We start from the raw sequence: 22,686 nt of genomic DNA, 5'->3' as shown, positions 1-22,686 counted from the left end.
TAATAATTAGAACAGCCTTCTCTTTTTGGACTAGATCTTTCCTGCTCAAGAAGCACTTTCTACACAGGTGATCAGAGGAAAGACCAGAAAAGAACCTCGATCTGAGGATAAGAGTTTTGTCCGAGTTCAGAGAAGGGAATGAAGTATGGAACCTGTGATTGCTATGATGCTCACTAAATGACAGCAATAAAAACACTGTTTACAGGTCACTGTGTTTTTCACGCCCATTCTGTGACTCCCCGCTGGTTATGAGACAAAGCCAAAACCTTACCTCTGTCGTCCACGTCCTCTTCTTTTCTTATTAATACTCTACTGTAGTCAGACAGGTCTATACAACGCCCCTCCCCCCTCCAAGTCCTCCATCAATCTACCTGATCACACCTACACCTCGCTACCCTTCCAGATCCAGCTCAGCTCCCCAGCCGTGTTCTCCACTCAGACAGACAATCCAACTGAATCACAGGCCTGCAGTCTCCTGCAATTCTTTCATTACTAAAAGTTCCTCAAGTGGGTCTATCCTTCCTCCTCAGATGTAAACTATTGGAGTGTGAGGACTGAGTTAAACTTTCTGTTTTACACCGTGCCTAACACACTGCCAGACACAGAGAAGGGGTTAGAAATATTCAGCTAATAAAATCTTTCTGACTCCCAGCCGCCTGCCCTTTGTACAGGCATTGGCTGTGGTCTGCTTTCCAGCCTGCCTTCCTTAGATTCCAGTATAACAGGTATCTGGATCATCCACCATATAGTCTGCTCCTTCTCTCCTCTAAAACAAAAAGATTATAAGAAAATATGTATGGATTAAGCCTCTTTCACTGAATCCAAACCTGAATCTTGCACATTCTTGCATTTTTTGCTCTTCTCTTCAATATGCCCTCTAATCGTTATGCTCGGCTGTTAACTATTTAAGACATTAGGAGCTAAAGTCCATGCCTACGAGTTCAACAAAGTCGAACCAGGTAAAGAGCTATCACTCCTACATAAGAAAAATGTTTACCCAGAGTTGGAGGTGAAGTGGGTGGAGAACATTTCACTGTGAGGAATCTCGGGCAGTCACAGGAAAAAGGGTAATTGAATGCGTGGAAATGAAAAAGTCACCGTTTGTGCAGATATGGACATCAATTATAATCAAGAGGACCATGTGACTACAAATACACTAACTTCCTGGAAGTGCAGTTGATAGACCTAGTGTAAAATTTTTTGTATAATTCATAAAGCAAGTGAATGTAGACCAATAACTTTCTTCATATTTCAAACACGTTGACATCTCTGCTGCTCCTCAGTTTTCAGTCCTTTGGATGCAGATCTCAATAAAGAGAGAAATTGGTGTAACTGTAAATCCAATCCTAAATTCAGGTACTCTCAAGCGTACTTGAAACCTGGATGTTTAATTCTCTTATGCATCCTTTTGATATATATTTCAGTTCCCTAAGGAACTTTTAGCTTTCATGGTTGTGTTTGTTTGTTTTTGGTTAGGTTTCAGGGAAACCACAGTATCCTGAATCATACTACCTCTTAGTGGCAGTGAAAGTTATACAGGGATTATCAAGTTGATCTGACAAAAGAATGCTAACGCACAATTTTCTTATAAATGTCATTAATGTCTGTTAAAGGCTTTGTTGCAGTGGAAAATGAGTTCATGCTGTAAGAAATACATGTTACTACTCATGTGGGGGGTATAACTATCTTAGAAGCAAAAATAACCAATTTGAACTCTTGTTTTATTATGGAATCAGTTGAGGTGAATGAATAGTGATGTTAAATGGATGTCAGTTCTTTGATGAATGAGGTTAGGTTGTCAAAAAGATTAGTAATGATCGTTTTAGGTCAACTGATTTAAATGAACTTTTTCATATGGTGGGAATAGCATACCTCCTTCTCGTAATCAGTTGGTTCACCAAGCTTAGGAGCCTTTATAGGTAAAATAGTTCTAAGGTAAAAGATAACCTGAGTCAATTGTAGGAATGACTGCTCGCTTGGCTTTCTTCTTATATTTTCAAGTGGAAGGACCACTCTAAGGAATGAAGTTCTTTATCGTAGGCTCTGTGGGTTGGCTTTAAACCGTGGCTCAACCACATACCAGCTAGCTGCAGAACCCTGGGCTTCAGTTTTCACCTGTAGAATGGGGACGGTAGCAACACCTCCCTCACAAGATTGTGGTAAAGATGAAATAAATTAACACGTACACAGCGCTTAGAGAAGCATCCAGCACTTAGTAAGTGCTCCACAACGATTACCTAATGCTGATATTGGAGATAACAGTGTGGTACACGTGTGCATGCAAGGAGTCAATCTACTCTGAGTCCTGGCTCTGCCCATTTCCAGCTGGATGAGTTTGCAAGTTTTCTCACTTCTCGAAGTTAAGTTACTGACCCCCTCAGACAAGTTTTCTCATCTAAACTGGGGGTACAAGTAGGACAAAGCTCATGGGGCCGATGAGAAGATTAAATGAGATAATGCATGTAAAGCGCTCAACATAATGCCTGGAATATCAGAACTGCGCAGTAGGTGGTAGCTCCTGCTCTTGCTGCTGCTACAGAGACTACTGGTACCTGGACCTTTCCTATCGCCACTTTGATTATTATTACACTATTATTATTATTATTATTATTGAACTCGAAGTAACACAAAATCCTGAAAAGACATCGGCCCTTCTTTAAAGATCAACTCAATCACGTACAAGAGTTTCATTAAATATACAATAAATCCGTCAAGTAGACACCAGTACTTGGTAGGCTAGGCATTTTTATTTTCTAGCGGTGATGGTGGATTTTAAAGAGCCATTCCCCATCTCAATACACCCTTTTGAGCCTATGTTCTGAGATGAGAACACAAATACTTTTTGTCCAAATTCAATTCACAAATCTGAGGTCTATGAACAGCAAACTTGAACCAACTGGATGCTCTGATGGAAACATTTAGCTAAATATTCAGATGTTTAATCAATTAATTTTTTATAATTTTTATTGGAGTATAGTTGATTTACAATGTTATGTTAATCTCAGGTATACAGCAAAGTGAATCAGTTATACATATACATACATCCACTCTTTTTTGGGTTATTTTCCCATATAGACCATTACAGAGTATTGAGTAGAGTTCCCTGTGCCACACAGTAGGTCCTTATTAGTTATCTATTTATATATAGTGGTGTGTACATGTCAATCCCAATCTTCCAATTTATCCCTCTCCCACCCCCAACTTTTCTACTACTATTGACAAGGAAGGGCCTCTCAAACAATTAGGAAAATTGCAGATGGCTCTCTGTGGATGTGAATATGAATCCGCTCAACAATCTGCTGGGATCCAGATGACTATTCTGACCCTACTGTAGCCTCAGTTGCCTCTAAAACACCAATATATATGTATATATGTATATACTTATAAAGTATCTACCTATGCTGTTACATCAGTAGAGTATGCCCATCACAAATCCTATTCAGAAACCTTATGAATCAGAGCAAACTCACTCCAAGCCCGTAACTATTCAGATTTGTAAACGGAATTCATAGATCCCCACTATGAACTGTGGATTTTAAGACTATGCAAATCTTCTACCTTGGAAGAACTGACTGGCAGGGCCAAGTGCTATCCATTTATATCCTAATATGATGAGACAGAGAAATCCTGTTAAGTTCAGAGGTTTGGCTCTAGATATACAGGCCAAGTCTAAACAAGGCAAACATCTCCAGACAGCACGGGGCATTTTTACTTCCTTGGACTGACTGATCTTGAAGGAATGACATAGATGTTCCTCTGGGTGAGAATAGGGGGAGAGGAGGAGCAAAGGTAGTTTTCAGCACCTAGAGTTAAATATTTACCTTTCCCTTCATTGCTCTTGTATACTTGGATCACAGTGTCAGAACCCTGGAGGTCTCTCTAATTCTTCTCTCCTCTCCCACATTTCCGGCTTAGTCTGCTTTCCAGTTTATGAGCCAAATCTTCTGAAAAGGGTACACTTAGCATTTGTATTTTCAGATTATTTTCTGTGACTATGTGTCCTCACTCTCCCGCAGTCCCAACCTTGAACCTAGTCTGTGAGCTCCTTGAGGGCAAAGAACCTGTCAGTACATAGTAGATCCTCAATAAACAATTGTCCACTGATTAGCTCTAGAAGAGGCCAGCACTTGTATTTTGGTCATGCCCCATCGGCAGCAAGCTCAGTGTCTGCAAGCTAAGAGATGAATCTTCTGGCAACTTTGTGAGTACTAGTTTGTGACTGTTTGTCAATGGGTGGACGGGAGCTGGATGAAAGCCTCCTGAAAGAACTTGAGTGTGGCTATTTCTCAGGTCTGTCCTAATGAAACATCCAGCCAGCAACTGAAATTATAATTGCCGTGAGTCACACCGTGAGTCACACCATGGGTCACATGGGTTGCCACAGCAACCTATTAACTATATAACCAAAGCACCTTCCATTAGCTTTGCCAAGAATGGTTCTTGAGTTTTCCTGGACTGCGAAAATAATGTGGGTGAGCCCCAAGTTTGGGGTTGCTAAGAGTCTGCAACCAAAAGGAATAGCCTCAAGGAAAGGAAAAGAAAACGAGAAAATAAGGCGACTGTACTTCTTGGGCCACCTGAGTAAGCGGCAACAACTGTGACAAATTGTTGGGTTGGTTTTGTGATATCAGCAAATACCCAAGGAGAGGTGGTCGAGGCCTCAAAACTCATTTTCTCTAAGTCAAACTTAAGCCAAGCCTCTAGGGGTAAGAAGTGAATACATTAACTTAGTCCACTTTAAATGATTGCAATAAATACTTTTTTTTTTCTTTAAAAATACAAAGGATTAGTTCTCAAAGAAATATTCTGATTTGTACTAAAATATTTTTACTCTAGAGAATTAAAATCTCTTTATAAATAATACACTGCTTTAAGTTTACATCTTAGGCATGAGCCTGCTGCAACCAAACATTTGCAAACGTACTAAATTCATTTTTAATGGTTATTTGGGTTAAGATTAAAAATTCCAGAAGCTTCAGAAGCATATTTGATTTTGTTATTTACTAGGGAAAACTGACATTCAGTTGGATTAAACTGACATATTTTCCTGATTGCTTACGGAGTAACTTGTAATTTTTACATGTTTGGAAGTTCCCGAGTGTGGAAGAAAGTAAGCAGAAGAGCCTTAAACAAGAAAAATAAGGAATATAATTTAGGATTATAAATTAGGTGGTTGGGATTAACATATACACACTACGATATATAAAATAGATAACCAACAAGAACCTACTTTATAGCGCAGGAAACTATACTCGATATTTTATAATAACCTATAAGGGATAAGGATCTGAAAAAGATATATATATAGATAGATAGATAGATAGATATAGATATAGATATCTATATCTATATCTATATCTGAATCACTGTGCTGTACACCTGAAACTAACATGACATTGTAAATCAACCATATTCAATAAAAAACAAACTCTACAAAAAAGAATAAGAAATACAAACAAGGATGAGAACAGGAGGAAGTGACAATGGTCTGTTGACTCTGGAAGCAATCCAGGAGCCGACCAGGTATCTTTCGGGTCTGCGCTCTGGTGGCCGGCTGATAGATTCCCTCAGGTGATGAGCTATGATGCCAAACTTCCCAGTAGCTGGAAATAGCTAAGATTATTTTCTGTTGTATTTTTCACTTTTTCATCTCTATATATGTCATCTTCTAACATTTTAGTGAATGCAGAACTACCCATGCAGAATTAGATGAAGAAGTCAGGAGCAAATGAACAGATTTGGCAAATAATAAAATATGGCAACTAATAAAAACCAAGACAGCAGTTGATTCCAAGAGAAAGATACTTATCCACACAGTACTATTACGGCAGGAATGAGACCAGAACAAACTTGTGAATCACAAAGCAAAAGCAGTCTTGCAAGTGTCCAATCAAATACAGGTGCTATATAATCAACCACAAAAATTAAATTAAAATTCTACACCACGGTGTAAAATTTCTCGAGTACATCCCTATCCCACAAGTAAAAACTCTCTTTTATGTTCACACAGCAAAACCCAGCAGCAACATTTCCTGTCAACAGCTGAAGAACATCGCAAATGTAAGAATTCCTTGACCAATTGGTCATGATGACTTCGTACAAGAAGCCCCAAGCTTTGCCTTCCCCCACCTGCCAAGTGAAGTTAATGACAAACACTGACGGTCCTATCCCAGGAACTCAGGAGAATCTGTGTTCTCCAAAGACCATGCTTGTGGATTTCTCTGAAGCTAACAATCAGACTTCCTTTCCTGGGAATTTCTTGCTTAACTCACCCAAAGCATTTTTTTAAAGAAGCAATACCTGTACTTTCCAGATAACAAGGTGGCCTAAAATATTATCAAGTGTCACAACTATTCAGGTTCATTTTGTAGTTCTTGCACCTCTGACTGGTGTACCTGTGAGCTGACACTCGGGTCTGATAATATATTCTGCAACTGTACATGTTCATTTGTAAGTGGAACAATCTCTCTGTGCAGGCAGTTAGGAAACCCAGATTGAAACTGCTAATGTGAGCTGACTTCAGCTGTTGATGATTATGTAGTCAAGCCCTGACCAAGGTTTCCTGAACCCTGGCTAAAATCGGAAGTCTTGAGACGGCCCAAAAATGAATTCGCACACTTCCCTGATAGTGACACTTTTTAAAGAGCAGATGTCAAGATGATTTAAGAGGAGCTGAAATTTAACATCTTAAGAAAACTTATCAGCAAATTAAGACAGTTCAGTTTTCAAGAAAAATCCGACAGATGCTAAAGGAGTCATTTGGGTGATAGTTATTAGAGAAAGAACTGATTGATTTTCCTCCTCCTCACCAGTTGTGGGGCCTGCAGAGATGCTAAGATCAGAAATAGGATGGGCTGTCTGCTGAGTTGGGTGACAAAAACAATCTCCATGTTTACGTGGCATAGAAGACTTTCACTAACATGCAACTTGGACAATTCAATTTCTCCTTGGCATGGGCAAAGCTTTGTGTCAACTGTCTTTTCAGGAGCTTTCTCCCCAACTTGTCATTGGGCCATTTTATTTTGGGCCCTCTCCCCCAAATCATGAATGTAAACATCAGCCACAAAAACCAAGATGACTTCTGATCTAAATCTTTCTATCAATTTAATATTTGAACTACATAAAGGAAGCTTTAAATCTTTCTACATTTACATTATGCTTAATCCCTAAGAATTTTCCTGCTGATTTTCACAGTTAGAAAGGCACTCAAAATCTATCCACTCTGGCTATATCTTGCTTTTGTTTTAAAGCAGGTATAGCTGATAGAGTTCATTAAGCCTCTGCTGAAAGACCAACCTGTTCTATTGCCTGTTACGGGAGTGCCACTTGTTTTTCACTAGCTACCACTCTCATGCTGTCACCCACATCCTTCCGTGAATTTAAATCCAACCACGGGTTATTATTTCTGCAATAGGCCAATGAAATTATCCTTAGGGATGACAATTCCTTAAAGGTCCTTATGGATGGATGGTCTCTACATTAAGTAACATCTATGGTCTCTCTCCTATTCGTTGAGGGGTATTCTTTGTATCCAGTGGAGTTGAACTAGTGGTTTTTGTCCATTTATCCAGGAGCCAAGTCATAATGCAAACAGTCAGCGGCTTTCTGTATGTTGCCAGATGGCCAGGAGTCCATACCCCAAACCGCCATAAACAGTAGGCACAACCATCCGCCCCTGTTCAGGAGAGGCCCAGGACTGAGCTAGCAGAAAGACTGAATTACTTACCACCTCTAGAGTGGGTCCCACCAGGCCAGGGACGAGCTCATGGGCAAGGCTGTGCAAGGAAGCGCTCTGTACCATGCCTGCCCTGCGGATATACAGAGGACTTCAGTCTCCTGCACTGTCAATCTCTCAGTCATCATGAGCTCAATTATGCACCGACAACAGCAAGAACAACAACAACGACGACAACAAAACAACCCCCAAAAAGCTAAGGGCCACAGACTACCCTGGTGGAGGGACAGCCAACTGGAACCGTGTGTTGAGAGACGAGGTGCTGTCCTGAGCATGTGTCCATTACGGGCCTGAGCTTTGCCTCTTTCCTCAAACATTCCACTGAAGCCCACGGGAGAGCCACGTGGAGAGACAGCAGGATTGGGCCCTAAAAGTCAGGCAACCATCAAATTGGGTGGGGTTGCTTTTGTTTTTTTTTTTGTTTGATTTTTGGTTTTTTTTGCTTTTTATGTTTGTTTTCTACAAATACAGATAGACAGACAGACAAACCCAAGAGCAGATTTCAAGAATCAACTGAGGCACAAGATAAACTACTTTGATGGTACACAGAATTTTTTTTTCCCTCCAAATGGTTCACATGAAATCAAAAATTTTCAAAGCATAAATAGGAAAAATTGGGGGACACGTCTTTGTCGGCCCTAAATTGTGCCGTAAATATCTCCATTGCTTGCCTTAGAAGGATGCCCAAACACATCTCGTAGGTAGCACATATCTGTGGTCTAAAATAGTTATCAAATTCTAATGACACTCTTAAGTGAAAGTCTAAATAATATGCTGGTCAAGTACAGTGAAAGTTGACTGCCTGCCATCAATGACGTATTGGTTTCATCCTGAGGATCAAGGCACAGTCAAACATCATTGCTCAGAATGCAGATCACAACACTTTACATTGACGTGAGTTTGTAAACTTATGGTGGAGTTCGAATGAAGGCAATTGATGAAAGCAGTTGAACCTGAGAGGTGGGAATGAATACAGAGGATAAATCCAGCGCACATTTCCACATCAAACTACCCATGCCATTTACCAGGGCCCCCAAAGGCCACACGAGCGGCAGCGCCTAGATTCCCGGTCAGTACCTCTGCTCCACAGACACAAGTACAAAACGGCCTAAATCGTGAACTAGTGGTGAGGAAAAGGAGACCAAAGCTTAAAAGAAATCAGGGTGATGTTTCCTAGAAACATACCAACTCGTCTAAGAAGGATCCAGAGTAAGGGTGATCAGTAAGTAATTAAATGATCCTCCTGGCTAGATTTTATGGTTTTTCTAAAGATGAGTGGCTTGAATCGCTAGAATTTATCACACTATGTCTAGACTCTCTTTAACACACACTCAGTACAAACAGGTGGAGATGTACCACTTCCGACCACTACAGGTAGAGAAGTATGACCTCTGTTGACCATGGATCACAGCTGAAACATTAGTTTATACTTGAAAGGCCACAGCAGCCAGACATATGCGAATTCCAACTCTTCAGAAAACTTTGGACAAAAAAAAAAAATGCATTACTTACATGTATGTGTCTTCTTTGTTACTGAGATACCTAGAAGAGAAGAAACAATGACAAAGGTAAGAAAGGAGCCTGTGTGTACTTCTTAGAATGTACACCATCCCCAGTGTACTCAGAAACGCATTTTGTTCAGATGGGGATGGAGAGGCAAGATGCATTCTCACCTCACATACAGAGTCACTGGATCTACCCCAGTGTAACAAAACCATGAACGATGGGGCCAGCAAGCATTGCCTACTGGCTTAAGAGGTTCTGTGGTAAAAAGTAGCAGCACGGACAGTATTTAGACAGAGTGAGAGAAGACTTATTTTTGATTTTAAATAGGGGAGACGATCATGTTTATAGGCAGAGTGGGGAAGATTTAAGGCACAAGAGAGTGAAGCCAACTTACTCAGACAAGAGTGAACTGAGCCACAGAGCAATTAATTTGCTCTGGCCATTGATTTTGTGTTTACTTTTTAATGAAAATGACTCTGTGCTCACATGAAGCATCACTTTTAATGGTGAGGGAAAATACATCCACAAACTGTACCTCTCTGTCTATACTTGTTAAAGTCAGAAGGGGAATGACGGCTACTTCTCGGCAAATGGCAGCACAATGAACACAAACTATGTGGAAACATAAGGGGTTCGTGAGTCAGCACCCTTGATACTTCTAAGATGCTTTATAGAGAGCGGGTGAAGAATGGAACTGGGCAAGATTCTGCACATAAGACCGCAGAAAGATAACGTGAATGCACACTTCAATGCAAACAGTGCTATCGCCACTTCAGAAGTGCTCCATTTTGAATTCTGTATGCTTCATTCTTCTTGGGGGATATTCTTGAGACCAAATAGGCTCAAAGTCATAAAGCTCTTGAAAACATTTAGCTTGTGACTAAGAAGTGTGGTAAACCTTGCATGTCTTTTATTCTTTCAAGTTATTAAGAGAACTATTTAACCCCCCTCTGGAAAGTAACACTGTTGAAAAATTTGGCACTCAGATCAGACCTATTACTTAGCTATGGAATGTATTGGACAGGGAAGAAATCCGTTATGCAAATCCATAGTATAGCACAGGGAGAACAGCTCAGTGCTTTGTGACCACCTAGAAGGGTGGGATAGGGAGGGTGGCAGGGAGGGAGATGCAAGAGGGAAGAGATATGGGGACATATGTATATCTGATTCACTTTGTTATAAAGCAGAAACTAACACACCATCGTAAAGCAATTATACTCCAATAAAGATGTTAAAAAAAAAATCCACGGTAGACATCAAAAAAAAAAAAGCTAGTGCCAAAATTGTGCACCAAGACCAAAATCACACACTTGTTCCCCCACAAATTTCCACAGGACTTATTTAGGGAAGCTGAAATTACATAGCCCAACTCAAATTCTTACCCCCCCCCCCTTTCTAAGGAGAAAAGCACAACTATTGTTTTTCATCATGTTTGACTTGGCTTTGCACAGTGAAGTTAGAAGCTTCTGCAAAGAGTCTTGAAGGCTCTCTCACATGGGAACTAACCAAAGGGTTTGAGGAGTTTTTGAAATAAGCTCCTTCATGAGAAGGGAACTGCCCCCAACAGCAGCAGTGAATCAAGTTGAAAATCTGAATACCACTTGCAACTCCAGCTCATGACACCAGCACCAATAAATGGATACTTTAGTGCTCTTTCAGCATTATGAGAGCTATATGTGTACTTTCCTTAGGAAATGATGCTTTCGGTAAAATCACTTTGAAGAGAAAGTGCTTATGCTGTCACTCCTGATTATTCAGAACCTTCACACAATTGGATTTAACACAGCCCCAAACAGACCTATCTATATTCGCTGAGTGTGGAACTATTTTCTCCTGACAACCAAAGGCCTGATGAAAATACCACTGCTTTGACTTTTCTACTTAAATTTATTATACAGTGTGATGCAGTGTTCTCATCAAATATTTTCATGACGATTATAATGATAATAGATTTTGAAAATCTTTTCAGGAAAGCTGCCTGATCCTTGAGATCACAGCAGCACGGAGCTAAAACTTCTCATATCTGTCTCCAGGAGACAGCATGACTTCTGTAACAGCACAAACTCGGCCCCTCAGTTTCGTTTAACTGCCAATTAGCGATGAGTATAAGTAATTGGGAGATATACCTACACAAGAGTTGCCAGATTTAGCAGAAACAATACAGGATCCCCAGTTACACTTAAATTTCAGACACTAGCAATTTGTTGTTTATCTGAAATTCAAATGTAACTGAGCATCCTGTATTTTATCTGGCAACCCCAACCTATAGAAATAAAATGTAAATTATATCTATCACATGCAAGGAAAAACATACCAATAAATTAATAGATACACTTTTATGGAGAAAAGCTTAAAAAACACATCCCTCTAACAAAAGCAATATTTTTTAAAGTGCATTACAACTCCTAATTATGGAGACATAACTGTGCATAATATTTTCTTTTTTTCAATTTTTTTACTTAATAGCCATTATGAAGACAAAATTCTATTTCTCTAGGAAAAGCAAACGAACTGAAACAATGTGAACACACAAAAGACAAATTTAATGAAACAATCAGAAAATTTATTGGAATTCCCTTCCTTCTCCTCTCCTGAAAAATAACTGTGCTCACACTAATGTCTTGTGTCTCTCCTTTCTCTATAGAAGCTCCAGTACTTCATATTAACTGACTCCACAGAAGTGAAAAAAAAAAAAAAGCAGAAAAAAAAAAAAAAAAAGAAAATGTCCTTCTCATTTCACAGATGGGTCAACTAAGGACAATTTAATCATCACAATAAAAATTTTCTGTAGAAAGTTAATATCTGATGGGAAGTGAGTCCATGGTATGTATTTAAAGCTACCTAAGGAGGTAAAAGAACTGTACTCAAAACCTGTAAGACACTGATGAAAGAAATTAACGATGACACAAAGAGAAAGATACATGGTGTTCTTGGATTGGAAGAATTAATATTGTTAAAATGATCATACTACCCAAGGCAATCTACAGATTCAGTGCATTCCCTATCAATATACCAATGGCATTTTTCACAGAACTAGAACAAATAATTTTAAAATTTATGTGGAAACACAAAAGACCCCAAATAACCAAAACAATCTTGGGAAAGAACAATGGAACTGGACGAACTACGCACCCTGACTTCAGAATATACTACAAAGCTACAGTAATCAAAACATTATGGTACTGGCACATAAACTGATACATAGATCAATGGAACAGAAGAGAGAGCCCAGAAATAAACCCACGCACTTATGGTCAATTCTTCTATGACAAAGGAGGCAAGAATATACAGTGGAGAAAAGATAGCCTCTTTAGTAAGTAATGCTGGGAAAACTGGATAGCTACATGTAAAAGAATGAAATTAGAACATTCTCTAACACCATATACTAAAGTAAACTCAAAATGGATTAAAGGCCTAAATGTAAGACTGGAAACCATAAAACTTCTAGAGGAAAACATAAGCAGGACACTCTTTGACATAAATTGTAGCAATATTTGTTTTGGCTCTGTCTCCTAAAGCAAAGGAAATAAAAGCAAAAATAAACAAATGGGACCTAATTAAACTTAAAAGCTTTTGCACAGCAAAGGAAACCTTCAACAAAATGAAAAGAGAACCTACTGAATGGTAAGAAACATTTGCAAATGGTATGACTGATAAGGGGTTAATACCAAATATAAATAAACAGCTCATACAACTCAACATCAAAAAAGCAAACAACTCAATTAAAAAATGGGCAGAAGACCTGTATAGGCATTTCTCCAAAGAGGACATGCAAATGGCCAATAGGCACATGAAAAGATGCTCAACATCACTAATCATCAGGGAAATGCACATCAAAACCACAATGAGATATCACCTCACACTGGTCAGAATGGCTATCATCAAAAAGAACACAAATAACAATTGTTGGTGAGGATACAGAGAAAAGGGAGCCCTTGAACACTGTTGGTGGGAACGTAGATTGGTGCAGCCCCTGGGGAAAACAGTATGGAGGTTTCTCAAAAAACTAAAAACAGAACTACCAAATGACCCAGAAATTCCACTCCTGGGAATATATCTGAATAAAAAACAAAAACACTAATTCAAAAAGATACATGCACCCCAATGTTCATAGCAGCATTATTTACAATTGCCAAGATAATGAAGAAACCTAAGTTTCCATCAACAGATGAATGGATAAAGATGTGGTACACACACACACACACACACATACATATATAATGGAATATTACTCAGCCATAAAAAAGAATGAAATGTTGCAGTTTGCAGCAACCTGGATGGACTTGGAGGGTATTATGCTCAGTGGAATAAGTCAGACAAAGAAAGACAAATACTGTATGATATCACTTATATGTGGAATCTAAAAAACACAACAAAACTAGTGAATATAACAAAAAAGAAACAGAATCACAGATATAGAGAACAAACTAGTGGCTACCAGTGGAGGGGAGGGGCGAGATGGGGGAGGGGATTAAGAGGTACAAACTATTATGTGTAAATAAGCTACAAGGATACATTATACAACACGGGGAATATAGTCAATATTTTATAATAATTACAAATGGAGTATAATTTAAAAATTGTCAATCACTATATTATACACCTGTAACTTACATAATATTATACACCAACTATACTTCAATAAAAACCAGAAAAACCCTGGTATAGATAGTGCATCTAATAAGAGTAAATATTAAAAAAAAAAGAAAAAGATTTACTCCCCAAAGCATATCACTCAGCAGTCAGCTCTATAACTAATTTAAACCTACAGGGTCCTGTGCCCCAGCCTTAGCTAAGCCAGGAATCCCCACCAGGGCTTGGGTGAAAGAGCTACTTGAGAGGTCTGTGTGCCCTGGTTTGCAACCAGCAGCCATTTCTTCATCTCCCTCCTCCTTAAGTGGGGTGGCTGGGTCTTCCATTTCTCTTTCTTCTCATTTCCCCAGAGGTTGCACGATTCCTGTCTTTCTCACCATAGAGCTCATCCTTTCTGAAATCACAGCAGTCTACGTTGCCCATCTTTGTCCTCAAGTAGGAAGGGGTAAGACTTATCCAAACCTAATGCTACTAGCAGTGACCCTGAATCAACCATTCTGGGAGAGTTGGGTTTTCTAAAGATAAATTATGATGAGTGTTTAGGAGGCAAATAGCTCTAATTCTACCCAGAAGTGGAAAAGAATAAACTTTTTAAAGGCAGTTTTTAAGATAACTGGATTTGGAGTCAAGTTGACCTGAACTTACATTCTTAGTCCATCCACTTTCCTACCCAAGGCTGAGAGACCTTGGGCAACTTACTTCACTTCTCTGGGCCTGAATTTCCAGGTCTCTACAATTGTATATAATCATAATAATACTCAAAAGGCTGTTGTGAAAATCCATACAAAATAAGGATGTGTAAAGACCTTCACAAAGTGGGAAGTGTGATATAAATGTTAATTATTAACTTTCACAAAAGGTGGGCAACCCACACAGTCTTACTTTAACAAAGGTGAATTAGAATGTTCTACTGAAAGCTATGCCATAGCTGCTCATGATTTCCTGGGTTTCACACTGACTCATAGCCCGGGATTCTGACTTTCAGACCAAGGGCTCTGACTTCAAAATTCATATCTGATGGAGGAGAGCGTAAGACAGAGAACCGAGTTTCTAAAAGTAAGTGTACTCTGTTCTAGACCCCAAACTCCCCTGGACTCTACTCTCTAAAATCAAGGGAAGATACTTGCTCAGAGGCAGGTAAGCTAAGTGGGCAAAGGACTTGGATCACCAACACCAAAGGGTGTCAAGCCAAGTCCAGATGTTGTGAAGGTTTTGATACACTTCCCAATGCCTGGGAAGTGACACGAAGATCCTCCCCCAGAGATTCACAAACAGACCACTGATCAGAGGCATGCACGCCACAGACATTGGGACTTCGTGGAGTTGTGGAAGAGTGATGGGTGGGACCAACTCTCTAAATGCAAAGCACTCACAAACCGTGAACCAAAAGTGACCTTGCTGGATGTTTTGGGAAAGTCACTTAACTTCTCTGGGCCTTAGTTTTCTCATCTGTAGAATGAGATAGCTGAACTACACGCTTTCTTGATTTCCCTTCTAGAGCCTTGATCAATGACTCCTTGCCGTGCTTTCAAGCTACCAAACCAAACTTCCTCTAAGCAACAGGCTGCCAGATCTACTTCTCAGTGTGAAAAAAATCTAATGTAGCTCACAATCAAGGGCAACCCCCTGAAACTTTTTTCTTTTTGCCTTTAAAAACCAAAGAAGAAAGAAGGCAGTATCCACAAAACGTTGTATAAGTAAAAGATACACTTCTTTTGGGTGATATTTTTAAATTATCTGGGCTAGAGAAAAATGGTACCTTTTGATAAAGTTGTGAGACTCCTTATAATCTTACCCAGCCCATCATATACATGGAGAGAGAGAGAAACATTCCCAGGTAATGCTTTAGAGTAATTTCTAACTTAACACTATGATAACAATTTTAAATTGACAAGTAATATCCTTAAAACGAAGAGGAAAAAATCTCCACAACGACTCTCCCCAAACTAGGACCTCTAATACAGCAAGATTCCCTGACTCTATTTAGCCGACTATGCTTCAAAGTAAAGCAAAGGAAATGTCACGAAAATACCACAAATTTATCACTGTCAGGGTATCAGTAGTTTCAGAGTTACAGTTATGGCAGAGCAGAGCACTTGAGGGATAGAATCTGATTTTTCCAATCAGTGCCAAATCTTGGACCAATTAACTTCCTTGGTGGACTTCTTACTGTCTCTTGGTTTCTAGGCAATTTTCTGGGTACCAAGTTTATTTTAACTTTTTTTTTTTTTTTTTTGGTAAGAAATGGCATCTTTTCTCCTCCCCAGACATACCAATTACCACAATGGCATTTCCAGAGGCCCTGCATTTTGGACAAGTCCCTAGCTACAAAGATGCCCTTTTGCCACCTTGCTAATATTCAGCCTGTGTGCCTTCTCTTGTTCTCTCTCACAATGAGATAACAATTGTTGAGACAGAGATATATGCAACGTGTATAAGTTCTGTGTTAGAATAAAAAACAGAAAGAAAAAGAAACACAACAAAAAAATACCTGAAATAACAGATACACACTACCGTATATAAAAGAGATAAACAACAAGAACCTACTGTATAGCACAGGGAACTATATTCAATATCTTGTAATAACCTATAAGGGAAAAGAATCTGAAAAATAACATATATATATGTTTTATATAGATACACATATATATATATATATATATCTCTGAATCACTTTGCTATACAACTGAAACTGACAAAACATTGTAAATCAACTATACTTCAATAAAAAAATACCTAAAATAAGATGCTGTGCAGTTTTTCTTTTCTTCTTTTTGTTTTTAAATAGATCAGTATTTCTCTATTTCAAGTGAGTGTGTGTGGCAGGGAGAAGGAGAGGTGCTGAACGATAATTAACAAAATCTGTTCTGTAATGGGCCCCCTTGTTACATGCATGTACACAAGCCCCAGAACACTAACTCTTCATTTCATTTCTAGAAAAGGAGGGCTCCAAATACGAAGGCCTTTGCAAGATTTATTCTCCCTCCTCACAAGACGCCTGCATTAAATAAGACGCCCATTATTCAAGCCGTGGTCTTGGGAGAATGGCTTAACCACTCTTGAACCTCTGTTTTCTTATCCATAAAACAGGGATAAAATTCTCAGTGCTAGGTTTATAGTAAGACTTAAATACGGCAATTCATGTGGGACATATAGCAGAGTGTCTCCTTCCTTTTAAAGATGTTTCTAATTGCAGATACTTTGCACTGGATAAACAGAGAGCTACCCCTTGGGTGAAGACAGGCAATACCCATTAATTAGAGCCCTGCTGTTAAACAGGTGGATAATCTGGTAAATAAACGTTTGAGAGCAAGGGCAGAACTTTCAAACTAAAATCTGGAAGATTAGACCTCCCTCCGGCCATAAAACCAACACACACAGTGACAAGGTTGGGATCGTCTGGGTCCACCTGCTCTCTCCCGTCCTTCTCTTTCACTTCCTCACTGTAAGGAGCTGGTAGTTAAAAGAGCAATTTATATGCAGCGTAAGAACATGAGATAAGAAACAAGGCCCAGCACGTAGGCTTTTTTTTTTTTTTTTTGAATGGCTAACAATTGCTTCATAAAGAAAACCTATCACTTTGTGCTGGCCTCTGGTCCCCACTCCCCCAGTCCTGACTTGTCCCATGAGCTTGCTCTATTCCACACTGTCAAGGAGAGAATCAGTGCAGGATTCAGATCAGGAACACAGCCCGAATAGGGCCTCGCCAAACAAAATGATGTTACAAAACAATGTCCTTGTCTAGGACAAAAGAGCTATTAATGATAATCAGTACATATTATTGAAAGTGCTCCAAGTAATCTCTGGACTTTGTTTTAAAAATTCTTAATGGACACTAATGCTTAGGGTTCACTCAAAAGAGAAATAAATTATGTGCCAGGGTTGCAGGGACCAAGGACAACACTTGGAAGGCATCAAAACATTAGCAACATTACGACAATCAAACATTTTTTAATTGCATTAAAAAGCCTTTAAAAGTCATTTAGAAATACTAATTATGAAGATAAATAATACTTTAACGTGAGGTTTCTTTTATGTTAGATTTGAGCCTAGGTTGAGCTGTTTCGATGATAATACTTCAGCTCCTTTACCAATCGAGGTACTTTTTACAACACACACACACACACACAAATTAATTTTAGTTTGAAAAATGGTTATGGGAATGAATAAGAGAATTTTTTTCTGGTTTGTGAATTTTAAAAAAATGTTTATGATTGCACTCCATCTCTAGGTCATATTTCCTGACATATGTGTCCAGAAATATCTTTTAGTTTTGGGCAGGCAGGACAGAGCTATACACTCTTTCAAGTCCTCCCTTTATCTTTGACAAAACAGTTCCAAGCACAAAACATCATTCCTGGTCCCCCAGCAAAGGTAACATCAAGAGACCATCAGTCTATCCTAGAAAGAAATTTTGAGACTAAACTTATTTGGGAAACATCCACTTTCTCTCTTAGAGATAACTATTCACTGCATTACGAAAAGTCCATACCTAAGGAGGGTAATTTCTCCTCTTATGGCTTGCTGGTGCCAAATGTATGATTAGCACTAACGGACATTAAGAATAGCAAGAATCTTTGTTCTTTCACATTGATTTCCTTTTATCAAGTCTCTATCCTGAAAATGGAGTTACCCATTAGATATTACTTGGTTAACTTAAATTTGATCTTGGAGAGCTCTGGGCAGAGATGTGAACTGACAACTATTAACACTTCCAGCTTAGCCTTCTGGAACCGAGTAGTTTTATCTTATAAGTGAATGATCCAACTCAGGTAAAGATCAACATATTTTACCATGCTTTTCCAGGAAACGCTTTACTTATATGCCTCTGAAATCTGTTGAAATTATCTATCTTTGCTACTAATAGGGCAGGGACTGACTTGAATGATCTGTAGGTGACTTGCTTGGATGTTGTCAAACATGTGGCTCTAGCTTCAATGTCCCAAATCAAAGCTACCAGAACTGGTTGGACAAGGATGACCCAAAGATTACAGAGTTGGAGCCCCAAAGCAAGTCAGGCTTCTCATATATTATGTCCTTGTATATGGATACTCCTCATATATTATGTCCTTGTATATGGATACTCCTCATATATTATGTCCTTGTATACTCAACATAATCATACGTCATGGACCGTGGATCCTGGTCAGCATACCAGGTCAAGGCAAGTAATGACTGAAGAAATCTCACCTGGTCTGCAGCCATCCCAAACCAAAGTCTGCTACTGATGTCAGAAGCATGGATAAAGCAAGAGTATACTAGTTATGGCAAAGGAGGAAACAATTCCAAGGGTTCACTCATGTGCTGAATCACCTAGAAAGGAGAGGGAATCTGTTGAAGTGGAAACAAGGGGAATTTGGCTCTAAATTTGGAGGAAATGAGCTCTACTCTCAGAACTAGGACGAACTAAAAGTCCCAGAATCCAATGGGGTATCAAATAAGTATTTAGAAGTGGAGAGATGGCTTCAGTTATTCCTGAATGTACAGGATACCAAGGGTCTGTAAAGGTTGCTAAAAATGTCAACATTATTATCATCTTGAAGAAGAAAGATGAAAAGTCCAATTAAATCAACTATCTATAGCCTTTCTACTCTCCTCTGATGACAATTTTTGGCAATTTGTCTGGATTGACCACTGCTGGGTGACAACTCTAGAAAAGAAGGTAGTTGCCAGGGCATTTGCTTTGCATTCACAGAATTTATCGAGTGTGATAATGATTAGATGCAGAAACTCTTCTCCCATATGAGATTTAGAGTCAGGAAAACTGGATCCCAGGTATAGCTCTGTCACTTGCCAGCTGTGTGAGTTTGGCCAGAATACTTCATCTCTCTGAGCCTCAGTTTCCTCATCTCTGAAACAAGGGAAAATTTTTTTCTCCTTTCATCTGGCAGTGCAAACACTGGCAATGTAGACTTAGGAAGTAGTTATGGATGAACACCAGGCTTTCATCACAACATTGTTTCTATAAGCAACACATGAGGGGGGAAACCACTCACATGTCAACAGTAGAGGAAGAGTTAAGTAAACGATGTATGTTGACATAATGGAATACTCTACCATTATTAAAATAATGAAAACTTAATCGCAGGCTTCCCTGGTGGTGCAGTGGCTAAGAATCTGCCTGCCAATGCGGGGACACAGGTTCAAGCCCTGGTCCGGGAAGATCCCACATGCCGCGGAGCAACTAAGCCCGTGCGCCACAGCTACTGAGCCTGCGATCCACAACTACTGAGCCCACGTGCCACAACTACTGAAGCCCGCACGCCTAGAGCCCGTGCTCCGCAACAAGAGAAGCCACTGCAATGAGAAGCCCATGCACCGCAACGAAGAGTAGCCCTGGCTCACCGCAACTAGAGAAAGCCCGCGTGCAGCAACAAAGACCCAACGCAGCCAAAAATAAATAAATTAAATTAAATTAATTTTAAAAATTAAAAAAAAAAATGGCAAAGAAAGATGTCTTAAGAAAAACAAAAGACTAAAAAATATACACCAGATTAATGACATTGGTTATCTCTGAGTGGAGGAATTATGAATGATTAGTATTTTATCTTCTTTGTCTATGTTTTTTAAAATTTCTATAATAAAGCTGTACAGATAAGATTTTAATAATAAGAAAGAAAAGTCAATATTAAAATGAAATAATGAATAGAAATGTGACTTAATATTGGTTATTATCACAAACATCACCTCTCTGGGACCATTAGGAGACCCAGTTTCCTATGGCAACTACTAATTGCATTACACACTCCAGGGAACTCTATCTGAAGTCTTTAGTATATGTGTGATGGCATAGCTGGCAACTATAGGAGGGCCCCATGGTGATGGGCAATCTCATAATACAGTTGACTCTTGAACAACTCAGGGTTAAACCACATATAACTTATAGTTGGCCCTCTATAACCATGGTTCCTCCACATCCATGGGTTCAACCAACATTGGACCGTGTAATATTGTAGTTTTTACTATTGAAAAATATCTGCCTGTAAGTGAACCTGTGCAGTTCAAACCCATGTTGTTCAAGGGTCAGTTGGACTTGGTAAAGTAGTAATCAAACCACCAATCAACATGCTGATGAAGGTCTGAAAAATAAGCCTTTTTGAGTTCAATGCATAAAGTTCTAGAATGCAGTGAGAAACCTGGACTCTGATGTTGGACAAGCCTTGACTCCTTGGCAAACAAGCGTCCTTTAGCTACCTAATAGAGGTTTTGTTTATCCTGATGACTAAGGGTATCTGATTGCGCTGTCAGCACATTCTAGCATTCAGGTCCCCCATGGGTTTGTGGAGACCTCTGCAGAGCATGTGTGGTCTCAGACACTGATCACAAATCCCTCAAGACAAGAGTGAGCCCTTTTGTCAGTATCCCCTGAGAAGTCGCTGGGACTCAGAGCCATGTAATGTGAAGAGCAGGATCTTTGGAGACAGGAGACCCAGGCTGCAAGCCTGGCTTCACCACCAACAGTGAAGTCATTTCACTTTAGGCAAGTTACTTAGCCCGAGCTGCAGTTTCAATTTCTGTGGGATGGAGGTAAGAATACCTTCTTTGTGGGGCTGTTATGATCATCAAATGGAACACACACCGCAAAGCTGAAAGCTGTCAATGGTTCTTGAATTCCATTACCTAAGCAAGGTATCTTACACCAATGCGCTGGAATGTCCCCATGGAGAAGGGAATGAAAAAAGGCCTATGCGTCCTTAGACTGTGGCATTAAGGTGGCACTGAGCTTCGGAACAAACTATGGGTTCTTTTTGAGACTGATATATCTCGTCATAATTTGTTTGATTTCACTTAGCACAGCCCTCCCTCCCTCCCTCCCTCCCTCTCTCTCTCTCTCTCTTCCTGCTTCTTTTAGTCTTAAGAAGATTGTAATGGCTTGAGTTACATCCCCCAAGAAGATATGTTCAAGTCCTAAGCCCTGGTACCTGTGAATGTGACCTTATTTGGAAATTGGGTCTTTACAGATGTGGTCAAGATGAGGTCATATGGGATTAAGGTGGGCCTTCAATCCAGTGATTGCTGTCTTTACAAGAGAAAGGAGAGGGATATTTGGATACAGAGACACAGAAGATACACAGAGAAGGTCACATGAAGATGGAGGCAGAGACTGGAGGGATGTAGCTACAGGCCAAAGAATGGTAAGGACTGCCAACAACTATCAGAAGCTAGGAGAGAAACTTCTAGAAATTCTCCCCTAGAGACTTCAGAGGGAGCATGGCCCTGCTGATTTTGGACTTTTAGCAGCCAGAACTGTGACAGAACACACTTCTGCTCTTTTAAGCCACCCAGTTTGTGGCAATTTGTTACAGCAGCCCCAGGAAATTAATACAAAGGTCCAGGAAACTTTAAGAGTTTAAGTTATCTTGACAATACTCTGGAATTTTTCAAAAACAGGATGTGGCAGTTTTCCTGCTACCCCTTGAAATCCATTCTCCCATCTTCCATGGCAGGCACATTTTATTTTATTTCATTTCATTTTATTTTTTAAAAAATTTGGCTGTGCCATGCGGCATGTGGGATCTTAGTTCCCTGACCGGGGATCCAACCCGCACCCCCTGCATTGGAAGCGCAGAGTCTTAGCCACTGGACCGCCAGGGAAGTCCCAGCAGGCACATTTTAGATGGGCAGACAGAGGGGCCAGTTAGAGTCTGCATTTCCCAGAGTCCCTTGGGGCTGGGTACGGCCACAACACTAGGTTCTCCCCAAGAATTGTGATCCGAAGGAGGGTGTGTAACTTCCATGTCACTTAGAAGGAAATGAAGGAAACTGCTTGCCCAGATCTCCCCCCTCTCTCTTCCCGAAGACTGGAACTTGCATGAGACCGCCACCCAGCTCCAACCATGCGGGAAGGGCCA

At 39.8% G+C, this 22,686-nt stretch overlaps 1 protein-coding gene across 3 annotated transcripts in view; it reads right to left on the bottom strand.

The window, feature by feature from the left end:
• RORA (RAR related orphan receptor A) overlaps positions 1-22,686 on the bottom strand; it is a 731,116-nt gene that overhangs the window by 184,438 nt on the left and 523,992 nt on the right. For all 3 annotated transcript variants that reach the window (XR_009500815.1, XM_059913133.1, XM_059913134.1), the window contains one exon: positions 9,248-9,277. Coding sequence is in view for 2 of the 3 variants with exons in the window: in XM_059913133.1 (XP_059769116.1) it covers positions 9,248-9,277 (30 nt within the window). In the remaining variant the exon portion in view is untranslated. The remainder of the gene's footprint in view (positions 1-9,247; positions 9,278-22,686) is intronic.

Source organism: Balaenoptera ricei, chromosome 2, assembly GCF_028023285.1.
Source record: "Balaenoptera ricei isolate mBalRic1 chromosome 2, mBalRic1.hap2, whole genome shotgun sequence".
NCBI classification, from domain to species: Eukaryota; Metazoa; Chordata; class Mammalia; order Artiodactyla; family Balaenopteridae; genus Balaenoptera; species Balaenoptera ricei.
This window is presented reverse-complemented; position numbering and strand designations above follow the sequence as displayed.